At 34.7% G+C, this 20101-nt stretch overlaps 1 protein-coding gene across 3 annotated transcripts; it reads left to right on the forward strand.

The window, feature by feature from the left end:
• Nucleotides 1-261: 261 nt before the first annotated feature.
• On the forward strand, nt 262-18483 carry LOC105328939 (QRFP-like peptide receptor). Of its 3 annotated transcripts, none has more exons than XM_034458726.2 (4): nt 262-533; nt 3845-4810; nt 17652-17870; nt 18188-18483. In XM_034458726.2, exons 2-4 carry the CDS (start codon nt 3983-3985, stop codon nt 18434-18436), a joined length of 1296 nt encoding a protein of 431 aa, XP_034314617.1. In that variant the 5' UTR covers nt 262-533; nt 3845-3982; the 3' UTR covers nt 18437-18483. The 3 variants fall into 3 exon arrangements, with proteins under 3 accessions (XP_034314617.1, XP_034314616.1, XP_065922972.1); XM_034458725.2 differs by lacking the exon at nt 262-533 and adding an exon at nt 3106-3280; XM_066066900.1 differs by lacking the exons at nt 262-533; nt 3845-4810 and adding an exon at nt 16647-16732.
• Nucleotides 18484-20101: the final 1618 nt, after the last annotated feature.

Consider the following 20101-nt stretch of genomic DNA (forward strand, 5'->3'; position numbering starts at 1 on the left):
TTGAGAAAAGAGAAGATGGGAATTTATTATGCAGATCCAACTGTAACATTCCGTCAATCAGAGCAACCATTACCTTTCGTTAATTCATAGTCTCAGTATGCTTGTTTTGAAAATACTATATAGTATTTGTATGGAGTGTATAGGTCACGGTTTCTATGACATCATACGTTTACCTTTTTCTAACTGCTACAGGAATTCTTATTGACCTGACCGTGTATGAGACCATGCCCCTCGTATAAAAGTAGTAGTCAATGAGATGAGCTCCTATGGTTTATAATTAGCCCTCGTAGAGACCAAGAAAGCAAATGACCGCCATGCCCCCAGCAGGTAAATGAGGGGAGATCGGAACATTCATTTACACTCATTTTATTCTTCAACACGTGGCTCTAATGAGAACGTAAGAGGAAAAACAATAAGACGGAGTTGTGAGTCTTATTGAGAAATTCCTAGCCCTCTACATTCCATCTACCATTAGAAAACTTTACGTCAAGGTCGTTATTCGTGATCTAGCCGATCCCAGATCAAGCCTAAAGGTAGGTCTTCGATTTTTTAATGGGGGGGGGGGGCTGTTCCGCCACAGTATAACGTCATGAAAACCGGAAGTAAAAAAAAATCTTAACTGCTTTAAAAAGGCGAGGCGTAATGGAATCGAGCAAGTGACATTCTGATAGACAAATTATAAGACATTGGCTAGAAATATAGGAACATGCAATGTGAAGCCTTAGGGACGAACGGAGTTTTTTTTCCCTTAGTAGCAATGCTTTCTCAGATCGACAATTACGGGAAACGTACCTGGGGCTGATTAAGTTTAATTACGTAATATTCATACTATCATGAGTATTTTTACGAGGACTGGAAACTCAAATGAATGAATTCCTAGCGAAATTAGAACGCAATAGCTTACAGTAAATTATCTTACTGAATTTTTGAAATATGGTGTATATGAAAGTTGAACATCCTATTTTCTCAACTAGGATTGAGAAAAAGGAAATGAGACATGGTAGGCCAGATATTACAGAAAACGTGTGCAATTTGTTTTCATTCTTTAATAAAGTATGGTATTAGACGAGCTAAAGGCGCGATGATAAATGATTCTTGTGGAATATTTGACAAACTGGAAAAACCCCGCAGGACAATTTTCGTGGAAGATTGCATAAAGTGGTCGGTTGTCGCTGCGTTCTTTAGAGAGATAAAGTGTCAAATATATCCACACACCGGCAGGAATTAAAGTGATAAAAATTATAAATATTCCATTCGGGATGATGTATCAATGCTCTTCGTTACTTCGCGTAATTTGTCCGCTAATGACGGAGATATATTTCCAGTAAGTGGCCTTCGATATGTATTTTGATACAGTTATCCAGGGTTGGTTTGAAGCTTGGTTAAGATTTTGCATGTGTCAGGGGGTGATTATCTTGAATCCTAACCCCCTGCACGCTCCTCTTCAAATTTCACCCCAAATCTGTAGGCTTATTTCTGTTAGATGTTTTGACACAGCAACCACAGGACATTTTATCCTTCTTTTATGGACTTCGGAAAAAACAGAGATTCATTGAACCCAAAATTAAGAACGTCTTAAGGGGTTGGCATTTGTTATATGATAATTAATTTCAATGAAAAATCTGTTCAAGCAAATATAATTGTCGGCTAGAATTAGTGCATCTGTGGTTGCCAACAGAAATGAGGTGAAGTGTTTCAAGAGAATACGCCAAAGGTCAATGGAACTATTTACTGTACCTACAGATACATACATACGAAAGATGCTAAATTTTGTAAACTAATGGAACACGATTAGCCTTCTGTGTTAATTATTTTCAAAAATAATTTTAATGAAGTCCATTACTGTTATGCGATATAACAAACCAGTACGTCATATAAAAATAATTGTGTAAATTAAATAAGGACAGTGTTAATGCATAATTATATTCATGATGAAATCTATTTAAATATAATATAAGTATAGTTTTTTATCAGACCCATTTCAAAATATTTCATATAAATAGATTTATTCTGGCCAAAATCTTGAAAGATATTCGTTCCAATAATCCCATGGCCATCGACCGATTTTGATAACCAATTGCAGAAAGAATCACTTTGCAGATGATACTGTACTTGTAATTAATTGATAACAGGTTCGAAATGAAAAAAAATGTCAATTCCTTCAACAGATGCTCTGTAGTCCTGTTCGTTTCAGTGTTAGAGAGTAGCACACCAAAGATCGCTAGCCAGTGACGTAATCGCAGGCTATTTCTGAATAGCGGTGGCAGCAAAAGCTTGCTCCTAACAAGCTTCTGTAGTGGTTTTGACAGCAACACAAAACCTTCTAGCAGATCGAGATAGCGAATGATGACAATTATTTAACCTGTCGATGAAAGCATTTCTATAACAATATCAACATTTTTTCGAAACACCATATGTAAAGATTAAGAAAAAATGGCGAGTTCATGACAACTCTCATAAACAATGTATGATGTCAGATGTCAAGAAAAATGTTCGAAATGATATATGAGATAAGATTTCACTCATTGCTGACTTGCTTTTTCTTCACCTCGATTCAAGAATCGTGTAGATCTAAAATAAACTAATTGGAGAAATCCGGTGGTTTTTTCTTTATAGCAGAGATTTTGGTTGAGAAAATGAAATGAAAGCTTCGAAGGAGCGTCATTTCTTAGATTTCCGTTGGCAAAATGCTTAAGTAAGGTCATGCAATCGAAGCATTTTGTTAATGGCGGACAAAATGCAGTGTTCGTAGAGACAACCACTTCAAAGCATTCCAAAATAATCACAATTCCGTAATTTCAAGACTCTTTAAGACACCTCAATTGATGAAGCAATGACTTACCTGTCTCCACCAACATAAATGTACTTTAAACTGCAATCCGCTTCAATCATGAATATGTTACGTTTTTCTAGAAAGTATGAATGCGAAATGGAATTGAGTATTTAAATGAAATATTTTATGTCTTTAAAATTTATAGAAAGTAGAAAGTATATCTGTATTATCTAGCAGACATGGCCGATATATTTACCCAGTATAAGCTGCGGTACACAATTGTCAAATCATATTACTGGATGGGTCTACTTAGAGCTTGTTTCTGTACAAGCAGATAGCGAGCGTGCGTTCAGTTACTAACATTGATTCCTTGACAAGAGAGCGGCTAAAGCCAACCTCTCTTGTATGTACGCTACAACATGAATTGTATGGAACTTAAGTTTCTCTGATCCTTGGGATAAATCGTGCTCACGAGTTCAGGTGTACAATTAACTCGGAACAAATAAGGTACCTTTTTATAAAAGTTTTTATTGATTAAAAAAACCCAACATGTACGTTAAAGATGATTGCAGAGTATAAATATATCTTTTAATTTAAAAATTAATGATGTTGCAAGAGACAAGTGCCTGTCATCGAATGTTTCAACAATTGGAAAAACAATGCATAATGATTAAAAATGTTTAAATTGCAGTATAATAATTCTTAACTGAACTACTTTCAGTTAAAATCCAGACGTAGAAACAAATATGAAATAACTTTTTCCTGAAACTTGCAGTCGCTGTCGAAGAAAAACACATTCAAACGACGCTGTTCTAATGATCCGTTGGAAGTTAATTTATAATAATTTACGTTGCTTTTGACATGGAAACAATCAATTGTATCTTCCTCTGAGTTTTTTTTCTTTGGTGACTCAAACGCAAAATTTAAAAGTCTCTTTAGATGAATTGAATAATTAATGGGTATCATAAAAGTAGACACAGTATTGTTATGACAATAGCAATCATTCTCGTTTTTCGGGACAAGTCTCGGCAATTTCTTTCATTATTTATACATTTTGTTATTTGATTACAGATTACCGACTATTCTGCATTACGAGGAATGTTGACAAAAGAAAGCAACTTGTTGCAGTGTTTCCTTTGACGGCGTTCATGGAATATCCTTGTTAATCTTGCGAATGGAATTGTGAATAAAAATCGGATATTTAGTTGAATGATATCTTCAGCAAGAAGTGAAGTTATGGCTGCAAACAGTTCGGACTATATCTGGACGACCACGTCAAGTTGGGAGATAGTGGACATTTCTAACCAAAGCAACTCCTCCATATTGGCAACGCGTCTCTCTGATTTGCATCATGTAAGTCCCGTGAACCCCTATCACCCATTCGCATGGCCATTGGAGGTAGCGGTTATATTCATCATTCTGTATTCAATGACAACGTTATTGGCCATTATTGGCAATATAGCAACTATTATTGTTTTCACGAAAGGTAAACGGTCAAAAACGGATATCAGACCCTTTTTATTAAATCTGGCGTTTTCGGATTTAATCATGGCAATATTTTGTATTCCGTTTACATTTACACACGAACTGTTAGGTACTTGGGTGTTTTCTAGGCCCATGTGTCCGATAGTCGTATTTCTACAAACTGTCTCCGTTTCTTCGAGTGTCTCAACCAATATGGTGGTTGGTATTGACCGTTTTCATGCAATTGTCTCCCCTTTGAAATCCCACAATGCAACATCTCGATCAAAAATTATTATATTGTGCATTTGGATATTTGCTGTATCTTTGAGTGCTGTTCAGTTGAAAGTGTGTGAAACTACAAACAAAAACGGAAGTATGCGGTGCGACGAGGAATGGCCGACCGACGGATTAAGAATCGCGTACTCTGTCATAGTTCTGATGCTGACTTACGTTATTCCGCTACTGATTTTGACTTTTACTTATTCCATAGTGGGCTGTGTGTTATGGAAACGTAAAACGCCCGGAAACGCCGACGCTCAGCGAGATTCATATCAAATAAAATCCAAAAAGAAGGTGAGTATAAATGTCGACTGCCTTTATTGGGTTATTCTAGTGAACAGGATTATAGCGAAAACATGCACACACTATTCTCTCTCTCTCTCTCTCTCTCTCTCTCTCTCTCTCTCTCTCTCTCTCTCTCTCTCTCTTTTATTGATGATATATCCAGGTGGGCTTTGTCGTTCCAAATTTCATATCTCGAAAATACGTTGTCTGTAGTATCATAGGCAATAAGATAAAGAGCAATTTAAAAAAGAAATATTTGTCTATTCTATTCACTGGTTTCCGTTTTTTTCAAAGTTCTAGAAAACTTTTACATCAAATAAAAGTATTTCCTTTGCCTTGGTATTGAAACAATACAAAAGCATGTTCAAAGGTTCCTCTTGCTTAGATAAGCCTATAATAAAGATACTTGATTGAAAGTGTTTGTCATTATATTGCAAGGGAAAATAAACAGCCATTTGTTCATCTCGTAAGTTTGTAATTTGAATCCTTAATCTGTGTGATCAAATAATTCTAGGATACCTGGAACGCGTACCAGTAGAATAAATGAGGACCGTGTGTTGACCCTGGGTTTATATATAGGTAACAGGTTAAAGCAGCTAAAAAATCCAGCGATTCCGGAATTCTCTCTTATTAAATCCTCATCCCAAACCTTACACTGACCCCTGCACCAGTGCAAAGCCGTTTGGTTTAATGGAGAACTCTTCCTTGCTGGATGTTTCAAGAAATCTCAATCTGCAGAAGAAGTTGTTAATAAATAAATCGCCATGAGATTTTTTTCTAAAAAGCAATTGGTTCTTTGATAGTTGACTGATTTTACGGGGATTAATACGAATTAACGATTGACAGTGCGTTCAAATTCATTATCTTACGTCAAACATGCGTGTACCCTTTCGGAAAGGGTAATGAAATGTCAAGGAGGCCTAACTGTTGATAACTAGAAAGGCGAATAACTACCTTCTGGTTTGGATAAACCAAAGACAACCAAACGTTAATTGTGCGCTACTATCTCTGTATTTCAATAAAAGGTTCTGTATTGAAGTTAATTCCTACGTTTTGATTCACTTCAAAGTGAAGAGAAATAATATGATGTGCATCGTTAAGCAAAGTATGAAACAGACTAAGCTTGTATTGTTTCCCGAAATATTCTAATACATGGATACGCCGATGCAATATGCAACGCTAGATTTGAATTGTATTGTCTTAAATTCAGAATCTCTAAACATAAGGAGAAGAGGAAATGAGAGATTTTTGAGCCGGAAATGAACGTGTTCTAGACTCATATATGCAGGAAAAAAGAATTTCGCAGAGGTCTATTTTCTAACATAGAATAGCTCCTTAGAATATATATATATATATATATAATGATCATCTTTCAAAACATAATTTGGTCTGCTGAAAAAGCTCTATTTCTTGCTGACTTCCTTTGTCATCCGATATGTTGTGATGGTTTCGATGACGTCACTATAACTAGTTATTTGGTTAAAGTACGTGGTCTATTTTTGCCAAAGAAAAATCAAATGAAAACAGAAACAGTCGCAAAAACCAATTGTTATATTGGGGCCTCAGTTATACATCTTTGGTGCAGTGTGGTATTATATTACAGCACTTGTTACGTTGATAATAAGGCCGTGGACATTATCATCCAATATTAAATAACAAAGAGTCAGTTAACATCGATTAACCCATAAATTAAGTATAACAATGCCCTGGATCTTTTTTCCAATGGCAGTAAAGCAATTTATTTTGGATTTTTGATTTTCGAAAGCGAGTTTTTTTTATATATATGTATTATAAAGAAATGCCACATTTAGAATGCAGTTTTTGGTATACTGATATGGTTTATGCTCAAAAAAGATTTCATTAATGTTCATACGAGGTGCATTTTCTCCCTAAATCAATCAACTATGTATTTAAAATTAAGAAATTTTTCTAATCAGAAATGAGAGATTTTTGAGCCGGAAATGAACGTGTTCTAGACTCATATATGCAGAGAAAAAAATATTTCTTATCAAATGGCGAATGTATATCTGTATTCAACTTAAAGACAATGGAGTGTTTGAATCCTTTATAGCTGGATAAATATCAGGATTTTCAAGTTTTATATACATGTACCTGTTTTGATTCTTTTTAATACCAAAGAAACCTCTGTAGAAAAATCACATCGTCGATTGTTTTCCTTTAGTTTATTTGACGAGACACCCTAATGTTACTCATATGTTAAACATAAGTTGATTATATATGAAAGTGCTGTCATTTGTCCTAAGTTTAGTGAGTCGAAGTGAATTCTTTGGTCACCATCAGTTAATTTACCATTTCGGATTCGGATGAAATAGTTCTCAAATTCTTTATTTCATTTTCGCAAAATTGTTCAATAATGTTAATCACGCAATACTGATCACATGATATTCCTCGTTTTCTGCCATTTAAAATTTCAAAAGATAATAAACTGTGCATGACGTGTATATTTAGGCATGTTTGGTAACTTGTGAAACTTAGTATTTTGTCGTCTGATATTCATTTTCCGTCTTCATTAGCAAATTGTTTACATATACAGTATTTATAATTCTCTGAGATCACATTACAAAATACACGTTAATCACTGACCTCTTTCGGAGAGGAATTAACTCCACAGTATATAGGAACATTTGCCAACATCATATAACCCGACTATCACATTGTACATAGGACATATAGGATTACTTCCCCAAGTGCATAGATAGCAGAATGCATTGACACTCGGACTGCATAAATCTATATTTCTATCGACAAAATGGTTTTAAATAGTTGTCAATCATATATTGTGAGTACGTTTACATTTAGATCACATGACAACGCTTTCTGAGTGCTTTTCTGTTTTCCCAATCGTAAGAAAAACATCCCTATATCGTTCTCTGTTCCCAAAAAAAGTCAAAAGGACTCCGAACAAGTCCCTTGGGAGAAAAATTAGATAAAATACTTTCCGTTAATGGATTTTACCAGTCTGTTACCATCTTTTCTCGACATACGGGATATTCTGAGTTTTGTTTCGTTTTGTGTAAATTCTTCAACAATGAATGCCTGCGTATGACAAAAATTGAATTTAGAAATATCCATAAATCATGAGTGTTTGCTTGTCTGTGCTACTGTCATAATGATAAAGCCTTGCTGTACACTAATTAATTGTGTCTATGTAGATCTCCGAGCAATGATAAATGACTGGTAAAATCGACATGCTGGCAGTCTTGAGAGTTCCACTTGGGACGCCATTAACGGTATTGTTAATCCGGTCACAAGTTCCCCTTCATTCATCATTTGTGGATTCAGAAATCAAATTAGATTTTAGCTTGCGAATCCTGTGCATGTTAAGTTCTTAGAGGCTAGCGTATCGTACATCGGTGAATCACGATTACGCCCCCTTTTTGCAACCGTTGGTTTACATGCAACCTTTGATTTGATAGAACAAATATTTACAAATATAAGGATCTGACGTGACGCAATCGACGTAAATCATACTCATGTATTCAGATTCACCATCTCAATATTGTACTCTGCAACAATCGAGGAATTTAAAGTTTTTGACTCCAAACAGCTCTCGTTCATGACCAGTTGCTTATTATAAGACGAAGTTGTAATTACGTTGGGGAAATTCCAAAGAGAGAGAGAGAAAGAGAGAGAGAGAGAGGAGAGGTGTATTTGTTTATACAAGCATGTTTTTTTCTTAATAAGAATACTTGTATACAATGATCTTAAATGTATCTCATTGTAATCTGAATTAATTAAAAACAGGCATAGAAATTGAAGAATCAACAAACTATGCAAGATAGAAAAAATTGCGACACCTGAGGAATCCTGATTTACCGTCAAAACCCCGTAAATGATTTTTTATGAAACAAAAAAGTAGCTCGTAAGTACCAACACAAAAAAAGATTAACCCGAGTCTGCATACCAAAGCAACGAGTCCGCCGGTGCAACATTATAGTCGGCGCATTTTTATATGTTCATGTATATTGGTATGAAAGAATTAAGTTATGCTGCATGCCAAGTACTAACATCTCAAGGAGACGTGTCTACTGTACCGTTTTGGGACAATCTACTGATAAACGTAATTATTGAAGAATTTACCGCGAATTTGTATAATGTCTTTTGGCGTGCGCTAGAAGGTTTGTTGGGAATTCAGATAATGGAAGATTATCACCATTTTTATGTAAATTTATTTGCTCTGATTTAAGGTTATTTGTGTCATGTTTGTTCGTTATGGATGAAAACAATTTACTGTTTTATAGAATAGATTTAATTTTCAGTAGTTAACCGCTATGAACTGCCATCTGCACTCTGATTGCTGTCTTTGTTCTGACATGGTTTTCAAAGCAGAATAAAATGTTATGGCAGTTTCCACAGTAAAACAAATGATTCAACAAAAGAAACTGCATGGTCTTTAAGTATTTCTGAAGTGAACATAGGCATGTGGTACAGGATTTAGCAGTATGGCGTAATCGATACATTGAACAACATTATAGATTACTTAAATGCAAATTTCTTTTGAAAAAAAGACCATAATTTATTCTTTTAAAGGTAAAATAAGACCAAATTAACCTTTGGAAACGTTTTGATTTGCCTTCATTTGACGTTATTACTGTTTTCAACAAAACAATCTTAGTTTTAATCTGATATAGTTTGTTGCGTAACGGCGATTAATCGGAATTGAATTGGTAATGGCAAAACCTTGTGCAAATAGATAGAACGTTGCCCTTTGTGTTTTTTTTGTTCGGCTATTTTGACGGAAACCCCCCGAACATTTAACTCCTAACATTAAGAACCCATAAAGCGGATATTTGAAGCCTCTTGAAGATCGCACACAGACTGCAGTTATCTAACAATAAAAAGATTCCAACATAACAGTTTAATTGCAGACTCAGAAAAAACATCGCTTACTCCATTGAGAAAAATACTATAAGTACAAGCGCTGTTTTATCTTCTTGTTCTGCTAAGAGACTTGGTTTTGTAGAATGCCCTGCGACTGCAATATGTACACCAATAATTATGACTCTGTATTTTTCGTGTTCTTTTTTATGAATCTTAATGGTTGAAATTCCAACACGTTTCACAAACCCTAAAATCGCATTTTTTCTTTAACATTAATTTTTTTAACATTTCTTCTTAATCGGGCAATATTTACATTCATTGATATACTTATTCTCCAAATACGAACCTGTGAACCTGTGTTTGTCTCGTCCAGTCCTTTCATGGAGGACTTGCCATTTTCTACATTGAAATGTCCAAAAGCATAACTACATTGTAATTGACATTTTCTGGAGCAATGTCAAGAATAAGTTTAAATATGAAATGTTTACGTTACGACTATACATTTATTTTTTGGTTTTTTGGTTCAGCAATGAAATCATTCTGATTTGTAATTTTTACTAAAACATGTTTCATAGAGAAATAGAACACCTTGTACATACATGCAGCTTACAACAAGTGCTATTATATAAATAGTGCCTGTTTGGGAGGGTAACAGATGAAATTGACACCCCGAGAAAACAATTGTCAACCGACGCGAAGCGGAGGTTGACAATGGTTTTCGAAGGGTGTCAATTTCAACTGTTATCCTCCCAAACAGGCACTATTTATTTTGTTATACTGAATGTCTTAATTTTTAAGAAAATTTTACTGCTTTTAAATAGGAATAACGTGAATTCTACAGCGAACCGTACGCGCAAAATTTTCGCGCATAAAACATTTTTTAATGTTACCCGTTGCTAAGTGCGTTGCTAACGCTGAGGGTAATAGAAAATATTATTAACTGCGTCTTAACCAATCAGATTTCAGTATTTAACATGAAAGTATAACAACATTATATGGTTAATGTTAGTTAGAGTTGGACCATTTTGTATTACCCCGCTCTGATAGCGCGGGTATCACATCGATTTGTGTTAAATTTCGTACTTTAGTGATTCGATAATGGCATAATGATTTCTTTAATTAGATTTAGATCAACTGATTTGGCTGATAGCCATCAACTGCCAACTAAGATAGGAGCCAGTCCAGTTTTTAACTTTACCCATCAGAATCTCTTAGTGACTTCTTGTGAAAACATCCAGTTAGTTTTGAATTTAAAGTACTTTTAAAAATTGATACAATCGATAATGTGTACTTAAATTTAAACATCGTGTCCGGAAAAAAAATATTTTTATTTTCTTTTATATATTTTTTGAAACAATTCATTTAAGTAATAAGGAATCATTCTTTGTGTATTATGAGATGATCAAATACGGTCGGGGTGATCAAATTCAATAAAACCAGAAGGGCTTTATGATAGATATGATCACGCCCGATCGTATTTACTCACCTCACAACATTTAAATAATAATTCTTTATTATCTATATTTATATAACTTTCAGCAGTTGTACGATTAAATATCATTTAAATAGTCATTAATGAATTGGACTATACATTACAAAATCGAGTCGTAGTGTTGTCTCAGACAAATACACTGGAAAATATCAATACTGTATTTATAAATAAAGAACTAAAATATTAGTTAACTAAATAACATTTGATATACACTATTAGTGAAGTGAAGTGAATTGTCAAGGGTCTTTTTTGCTGAAATTGTTATTCATTTGATATTGTGAACAGGTATAGTAGGTATAGTTTAATTTATTTTAGAAAAAACCCTAAAACATAAGCACTGTTGGGTAACGACGTCATTGTATCGTCCACACAGTAGAATTCTGAATAGTTGGTAGAATCACAGCAATGCTTCGGCACAAATTAACGGACCACATGTAGCGGTAAATGTGATTTTTCTTTGCTTCGTTTCTTGCTATCAATGAATTGTTCGCTAGTTCTATTTAGCTGGATTTTTTGTGTCCTCCTTAAATTGCATCTAATAATGAGTTAAATTTGAAGCGAATCGACTAAGACTCCATACGCAGTATCACAGCCTGGAATCCGTCCGTTCCCATTAGGTGTTAATTATTCTTATCTAAGACCTGGTCAAGGACCGTTCCGGATTATTTGATGAACATGAGCTGATGATGTCGCTACCTTGTTCAATTTGTACAAAGAGTGTTTTGATACTATTTACTAGTATGTTGCTTTGAGGGAATAAATGAAATGAAAATGAATTGATTTTTTTTTTAATTAAAACGGTTGTTATGACAATATTTGAACATCAATATTTGTGTACGACAATAGAACTTTGGAATTACCAATGATAGAACAAATACATATTGTTTTCCAAATAGTAGATACACATCATAGGGTCATGGATTATGGTTCTGAAATAGAATTTTATGTTGTTCATGATTTAAAGATTTAAATAGTTATAGCTTAAGTACTGAGATATAATAGTTGTGGTAAATTGCTTTTCGTAAAAAAAAAATGTTAAGCATTGAGGAAAAGGCTGGGTTTTCTATGGGGAAAAAGGATCTATGTAATACATCTGTAGAAAATAGCTGTTCCATAAATAGCCAGTCCTCTTACATCCGATACTGCTCTCAATAAAGCACACGTCGTGTTCAAATTAAGGTCTGTCAAATTATTTCACATTATCAATGTGTTCATTAAATTACTCTGGTTAACCTGTACAAGGAATAAATACATGATAGGCTATCTGAGGAATCTTTTTCTCTGGCTTCTAAATAATTGTTTTCTAAGATAATTACATCACACAACAGGTTCGTTGGTTAGACTTTTAAATGGTTTTGTTTTCAATGGTGGGGGGGGGGGGGAGAGAGAGATAGAATTGTCAACTACGTTAACGTCATTACAGATGCAGAACAAAAGTTCCTAACAACTTGCTCTCCCTAGGAGTATCAATAAAATGAAAACAATCAAGTCAACCATCCTTTTGAAATAGGAATCTATATGATACAGTTGTATCTCTTTGTTTTACTGCGTGGAAGAAAATGGGAAAAGTACATGTTACAAAAAAAAAAAACTAACTTGACGTGAATTGCACTTGTATTTTTAGAAGTTTAGTCATTGCCCTCCCTAGAAGCTTCCTTTTCCTTCTTACATTTTCAGAATATGCACTCTGTTTTTAGACAAGAGGCCCGGGAAATAAAATTTTAAAAACTTTGACGTTACATCCAATTATTGTTTTCATCAGAATATTTTCCTAAAACTTCTATCAATATCTATTTTGTATAACACAATCTGTACGAAACTTGCTTGGATGTCTCCTCTGCAAAATCTCTTTTAAAATAACTATAGAATTCCATCTTAGGATCAAAGCTATCCATCATTCATTATTTCAGAAAAGAATGATAGAACAAGCAGCTAGTTGAAATTGTCTCATTTTTGGTCTCAATTATGAAACGGTACATTAAAGAAAATACACTGTAACTGATGTTAAAAAACAGATTTTATTAAAGGCAGAGTTTCTTTCGTTACACTACTTTCAGCTGTCATTCCTTCGATGCCAATATAAAATCAAAGTACTGAAGTACTGAGAGCCGGGCTCTTTTGGTGTGTCTTTAAGCATAGTAAAGACTGAAAATCTCTCTCTCTCTCTCTCTCTTATGCTTTTAATGTCGGCAAAGCGTCAGAGAGCGACCAAATTTTGTAAGCGGCTATAAACAAAAATATATCTATCTAGTAGAAAAAGGTTCAACAGTTGCTGTCTTGAATTTTGCAACAAGCGTTATTTGTTCAATCCCCATTTCTTCGACGCGCAGCTAAGTAGTTCATAGAAATTCATGCGCATTGCATGTGTCCAAAATGCATAGTCTTGTTTTTAAAACACGTTATTAATAAGAAAACTAAAAAAGATAGACAATTCTCTCGAAATTAAAAAAAAGAAACATAATGCCAACATTTTTGACAAAACGTGGCTCTTTGTGTAACTATTTGGTATAGCGGAAGCTTTTACTTTGACGCTGTTTGGTTTTTTGTTTACTTTTGAAGTTGTGCTATTTATAGTAACATTGGCGATTTGCCTGCCTACAAAAACAGCGAAAGGCACAACTCGCTAGCGTCAATGGATATCATCCTACTTCTTACTTTTTTAATAGTACCTATACTGTATGGTCTATCCAGACCAGCTTTAATCGTCCAGGCGGATGATTTCGATATCAAGATCTTCCTCTGGAATTCCCGGAAAGCAATGTCTGGCACGTTCCATAGCCCTGGTCAGTCTTCTCTGTGGCTTTCTACGACTTGTCGAGATGACATTGCTCACACTAAGTCAGGCAGTGGAGAGAGAGATAATGAGGAAGAACATGGCACATTGTTGGAGCTTTGTGTGGCATCTTCCAGAGATGTGGGTTTCTTCTGAATTTTTATCTTTCTCTCAATGCGAACCTTCCTTCTAAGGTAATTTTGGAACCTTCAGAAATGGTATAGGAAGCCAGACTTTTGTCGAAGGTCCATGTCTATAAAAGTCTCGCATTTTCCCCTGTCTTTGACAAAATCTTGTGTTTCTTTGTCTGTTGGGCCGAAAACTTCTCGGAACAAGTACAACAGACGAAAAGCCTCATGAAGCGGGACACTTTAACATCCTTTTTGTTGGTTTCCATCTTTGATATTAAGTTTTGTTGTTCTATGTCCACAATGTTGAAACCATGAATCTTTTATGACGTCACACTCAGTCAAATCGCAACGTCACAAAGACGCATTACTTTGTCACCGAGAAGCTGGTTATGGTCGCCGCTACGTTTTTTTTTTGTTTTTTTTTTAAGCCTATAGCTTGTATTTTTAAAACCATCACTGTCCAAGAATTCTAGAATTGCTTGCAATATTTTTAAATTCATTAAAGATTTCGTTTATTTTGGAAATGAAACTTTGACTATCCAAATGATTAAAAAATTAAATTTAATTCTTGCACATTTTTAGTGTAACCGTCGCAAGTAAAATACTCTTTAAGGAACAAGCGGGAAAGTAAGCTTGATGCTTTCTTATAAATAGTTTTTAAAGAAGTTTAGAATATATATGATTGTAAAAGGTGGCAATTTCTGAACAATCGTTTAAGCCAGTTTTCATGGATTGTAAATATTTTATTCCTGCTTGAGGTAGGCCTATATATCCATTATTATGATAAATAAAATACTCTCTCTAAATTGTTTGTTCCATATAGCACCTTACGTTATATATAATTAGGTAGAATGTATTATATTATGTTATATTATGTACTATTTTTTTATTGTAAAAAAATATGATTACTCAGTATATAGCGTCAGATGTCTGTGGTTTGTTCTATTTGTTGTTGGTGTAGCTAAATAATGAAATGTACATGAACGTGGGTTTAACGGCATGCATTTAAGAGCCTTTCATATGCAAACAAGAAATGACATGTATTAACAAAACATTTTTAATTTGCAAAATTTTAAAAAAATTTATACATAGAACCATATAGATGAGACCACGCGCAGCGCATCAATATGAATCAGGCGCGGGACAGGATTTTAAGATATTGATTCTGATTCTCATTACACGACACATGCGTGACTGTGTGAATATTTGTTTCGGTGCTTGAGAACAGGAGCCCCCCCCCCCCCCCCCCGCGATTTTGACCCCCAGGGTAGACTAGTTGACACTTTTTTTTTTATAGAAATCCCTTTAAAGTTGTGTATACAATATATATGAAAATAAAATAAACGATTTATTTAAAACAACCCCAACCTGCATATAAAAAGGCCCTACAGAAAGTCCAAGGTCTTGTTAAAATGGTTCTAGATCATGTTATCTACCGGGTCAATGTAAATTTCACTGGACTGTAACAAATATAATTATAGTATCGAAACCAGATGGGTACATATTTTGCAAATCTCCCAGGAAGTTTGTTTTTCCATGCAATCTGAACGAGTTTTACATTGAAGTACATATCAATGGAATTGCAAAATGTTTTACATGAAAGATGGCCCTGCTTCAACGAGTTCGAACGCTTCCCATACTTATGTTCACATAAAGAATCGTTCCTTTTCTTTGTACAAGACGAAGATTCCATGATATCTGAAGTAAATTGACTTGCATTGTGTTTTGTCGGCGAAATGGAGCGCGCCTCTTCCCCGTGTAACCTGGCACCAGTATATAGGTTGTTAAAAGTATGTACGCTTTGAAGTCACGGTGTCAGCAAGTTTAAGGTGGATATAGTCATTTGCATACTTCAAATAAAGCACAAAACGTTATTTGATAAAGGATGTACAATAAAGGAGCAAGGGCAAATATTTATACCGGATGCAATCTGTAAAATCTAAACAAAGGGGTTGTTAGGTCAGCAAACAAACGCGTTTTTGGTTCTCAGTAATGAAATTAAAATAAACAATTACAGCATGCTTATTCTTATTAAATACAATATGACATTCTCCATTTTTTTTTCTTGGGGGGGGGGGGGGGATAAAATTTTACTTGATGCCATGATCTCAACTGATACACTTCGCAGACACTTCCTTAATCTGTTTCTGAAAGGACTTTTTTCATTTTCTGTAGATTATTTATTGAACTAAGTTATATGATAATAACATTCACAGGCGTATATAAAGAGAATAGTATTTGTATAGTAATTAAGAGACAAATTTAAAAGACGTCTGTACATTGGATAAAGCTATCCGAAACAAAGCTTGAAGCTAAATCTGATGGAAACACCGAGATCTGTCGGCTGCTACAACTCTGAACAATTTAACGTAAAGATAAGGCAGCATTTCCAGTTTGATTGCTTTGTTATTATATTACCTGGCTGTAATGTCAGTATTAGCTGTTGTATAGGATCAATACTTACTTAGAAATCTCTCTCTCTCTCTCTCTCTCTCTCTCTCTCTCTCTCTTTCTCTCTCTCTCTCTCTCTCGTTTTTCTTTTCGGTCTATACATCTGCCGATTTAAAAGTGCTGTATGGTCATCATGATCAATATATATTCCTGTGTAATAACGTTTTGTATTGAAATGAGGTTGATTAGTAAAATAATGTTGAATTTTAAAGATAGTGGTTGTGGATATCTTCCTTAATGAGGTAAAAGAATTGTAGCTTAAGGCTAGAAAATCATATTAATTTTTTAAGTGGATCTCTTGTAAAAGGATAATAGGAAAATATTTAAATACAGTATCTTGTCATATAAATGCTAGAAGCTTCGACTTTTCACTGCCTCCAAAACAATACATACTCTTTTACAATCTAATTAGATTGTCTCTTTTATTCTTTAGAAAATACATGTAAATATACAAGAGGTTTTTGGATAATCCTTTTTTATTTAAAAATGTGATTTGTCTACACTTTGAACAGGATTCTGCGAAAAACGTTTTACACATATACAGAAAGGAGTTTAGCGTGGTCCAGATGAAAGATGTGGTTTCTTTGTTTTGATACAGGAGAGATGGGCGACACAATAACTATCGTGACAACTTTGTTGTAGGCGGACTCTGGCCCACTAATTATCTTACTCCAAATATTACAATGACATAATATTTGAAAATCCTTGGAGCAATACATCATTTGTCAATACAAACTATAATCTCCTTCATCAAAACAACTGCAAGGGTTCAGAAATCAAAAACAACGATGGTAGTATGAAAGAGAGCACAAAAACAAATGAAATCTTCCTTTTCTCAATAATACGAAGAGGACTTTTTTCTAAAGAGCGGGACAATTTGGTAGAATATTAGCTTGTTCGTGCTAGCTGTAACTAGATAGTTAATCCTTTAGCTCGATTGGTAGAGTGTTCGATGTACATGCCAGAGAACCTGGATTAAAACCCAATCATACACAATATCTGTCTCTATTACACGTAAGAATTTCAGAACTAAATGTACTTTCAAACCAGTACCATTTAATTGTGGATACTAGAACTCGCGGTCAAAACAGGCTTAGTCCCAGCGCCAAGACCATTGTATTCTACTCATTAATCTAACTGACCCTGTGCCTCTGTTTACAGGTGGTGAAGATGCTGATCACCATTGTCACCTTCTTTGGCCTGTGTTGGCTGCCTCTGCACTCCTTCATTCTGGTTATGGAGATCACCAACATGGACAGGTGGGCGGACAGTGACCTCCAGAAGGTCCTAGGGCACCTCTACTTCGTGGCCCACTGGTTGGCCATGTCCAATTCCTTCGTGAACCCAATCATTTACGGATTTATGAATGATAATTTCAGGGTAAGCTACGTTATTATTCAGGTGCGGCAGAGCCTTTTTTCTACGAGTAGATCTGTTCATTCAAAATTACATTGTTGTGTGTAGGTGTGTTATTGTGTGGGTGGCTATTATCTTTATGATCTTAGTGTTAATATATTATTAATATCTCGTTGAAAGTTTGCGAGAGAGGAAGGAGAGCAAGAGAGAAAGTTTTGCTTTTATCAAATTTCAAGTATAAGACATCGTACTCTTAAGCTTTGTTGCCAATCCCTTTAAAGGTCACCGCAATATATGCAAGTATAAAACAATACATAACTAGATTTGGTTTTTTTTTTCAGTATGACTTGCGAGCACTCCTTTTCCAGCTCAGTCCGTGTATCATTCGACATTCAAGAGGTCGTCATAAAGTGGTCAAGAAAAAATCCCGAGGAAACGGGTACCAACTGTATAAATACACGTGTGCTAACACTTCAGACTCATGTTCTTCGAAAGACAAGCCGTTTGGAAGAAGCCGCACGCAAGTTACAAAATTTGGAAAAAAGACAAAAACTGAGGCGAGCAGGAAAATGTCGTCTGCGTCGTGTTAAGTTTTCTTTTTATAGATATTCAATTAGAAATAAAATTTTGAATTGGTCTTATCTTTATTATCACAGCACTACAGAGGGGAAAGTAAACCTATTTCAGGAGATGTTACTTGGTTCAGGGTCATTGGCCATGGTGTGCACTGGACCAATCTGTTCCCCAGCCATTGGGCCTGAGGCAGCAGATACATGTATATATCCAGGCGTCAAAAAATCTTTTTTACTCCTAGGATCCAGTAAATGATTTTTTGAGAAGGTCTATCACAGCTGTCTCACGGTGAAACAGAATTCTTAAAACCCCTAATGAAAATTTATTCGTATCTTTTCTTACACCGTACAACCGCTTTTGTTTACCTGGACAGCAGACGTTCACTGAGGAAAGAAATGTTCTTTACTATAAATCTCAAACTTTGACCCGTGCGTGCACGGGTTGGCATTGGACATTTGATGTCGACATTTACGAAATAGATTCATCAAATTTGCACACAATGTTGACATTAAACGCACTGAGTTAGAGTTATCTCCCGTATTTTCTTTCATAAACAGAATATATATAGCAAATTTTTAATCAAAATTTACACGTATTTGTATTATTTTTTTTAGTTTATCCATGCAAATGTGATATTGTGGAAACATAAACTAAAGAGCATCCCGTGATTTAGTGTGAATGTAACGCGCATGCGCAAGATTGTAAAAATCCGAAAAATTCACACGATTTCCGGATTTTTTAAAGGAATGTTCGTTGATTTTTAATTAGCGAAGCCTGATTGAAAATAATAAAAACAAATTGGTAATCTCCAAGTGCCAATGATGTTAATAAAATATAAAACAAAAGACAGTACTCTTCCGATTTCTCGGTATTAAAGCCCAAAATTTTGAGTGTATTATTACGGGCCGCCGGGAGGCGGTCCATTATTACCGTCTTCCTTGGAAGACGGTATAAAGAGTTGAAATAATTTACAGTCTCCGGGTTGTGCACTTCCTTTCCTTTGTGATTGGTAGAAAATACATGATGTGAAATTTTACATTTATTTCATTGGTTGAAATACTGTTCGGCGCAAGGGAGATAATTTTCTGATGATCTTTTTCATGTACGACCTAACAAATTTCGTAGATTTCAAATCTTAAAAAGTGAGAAAACGAAAAAGCAATACAAAATTGCTATGAATGAAATTCAGCCTTTGGTTTTCAGGTCCAACTAGTTGAAAGTAATATTCTATAATATCTATTGAAATTATTTGTTTTTCTTTTAGCATTGTTTATTCAAAAATTTATACAAAATTAAAAAAAATTGATGCGGTATGTCTAATATCGGCAAAGTTATTTGCACCTTAGATAGATAAATGCAGTGGGATAACTTTGATTTTATCAAAATAATACGAGTCTACGACCCTACCCATTGGCGGATCCAGAGGGGGGTTCCGGGGGTTGGAACCCCCCCCCCTTTTTTCTGGGACATATGAATTTTTTTGAAAACGTTTAATGCCTATTTAAAGGCAATTTTTCCATCTATAATAGAAACACTGTAATTATCTCAAATAAATGCCTTTAAAATTTCTTATTTAAAGAATTTCGTACTGCGTCTCATAATTTTGTTCTTATATGAAAAAACCCTATCGATTTTTTATCGAAATAAAGTACATTGTACTCCCCTTCAGCATCTGGTCTTTA

The sequence above is a fragment of the Magallana gigas genome, chromosome 7 (genome assembly GCF_963853765.1).
Source record: "Magallana gigas chromosome 7, xbMagGiga1.1, whole genome shotgun sequence".
NCBI lineage: Eukaryota > Metazoa > Mollusca > Bivalvia > Ostreida > Ostreidae > Magallana > Magallana gigas.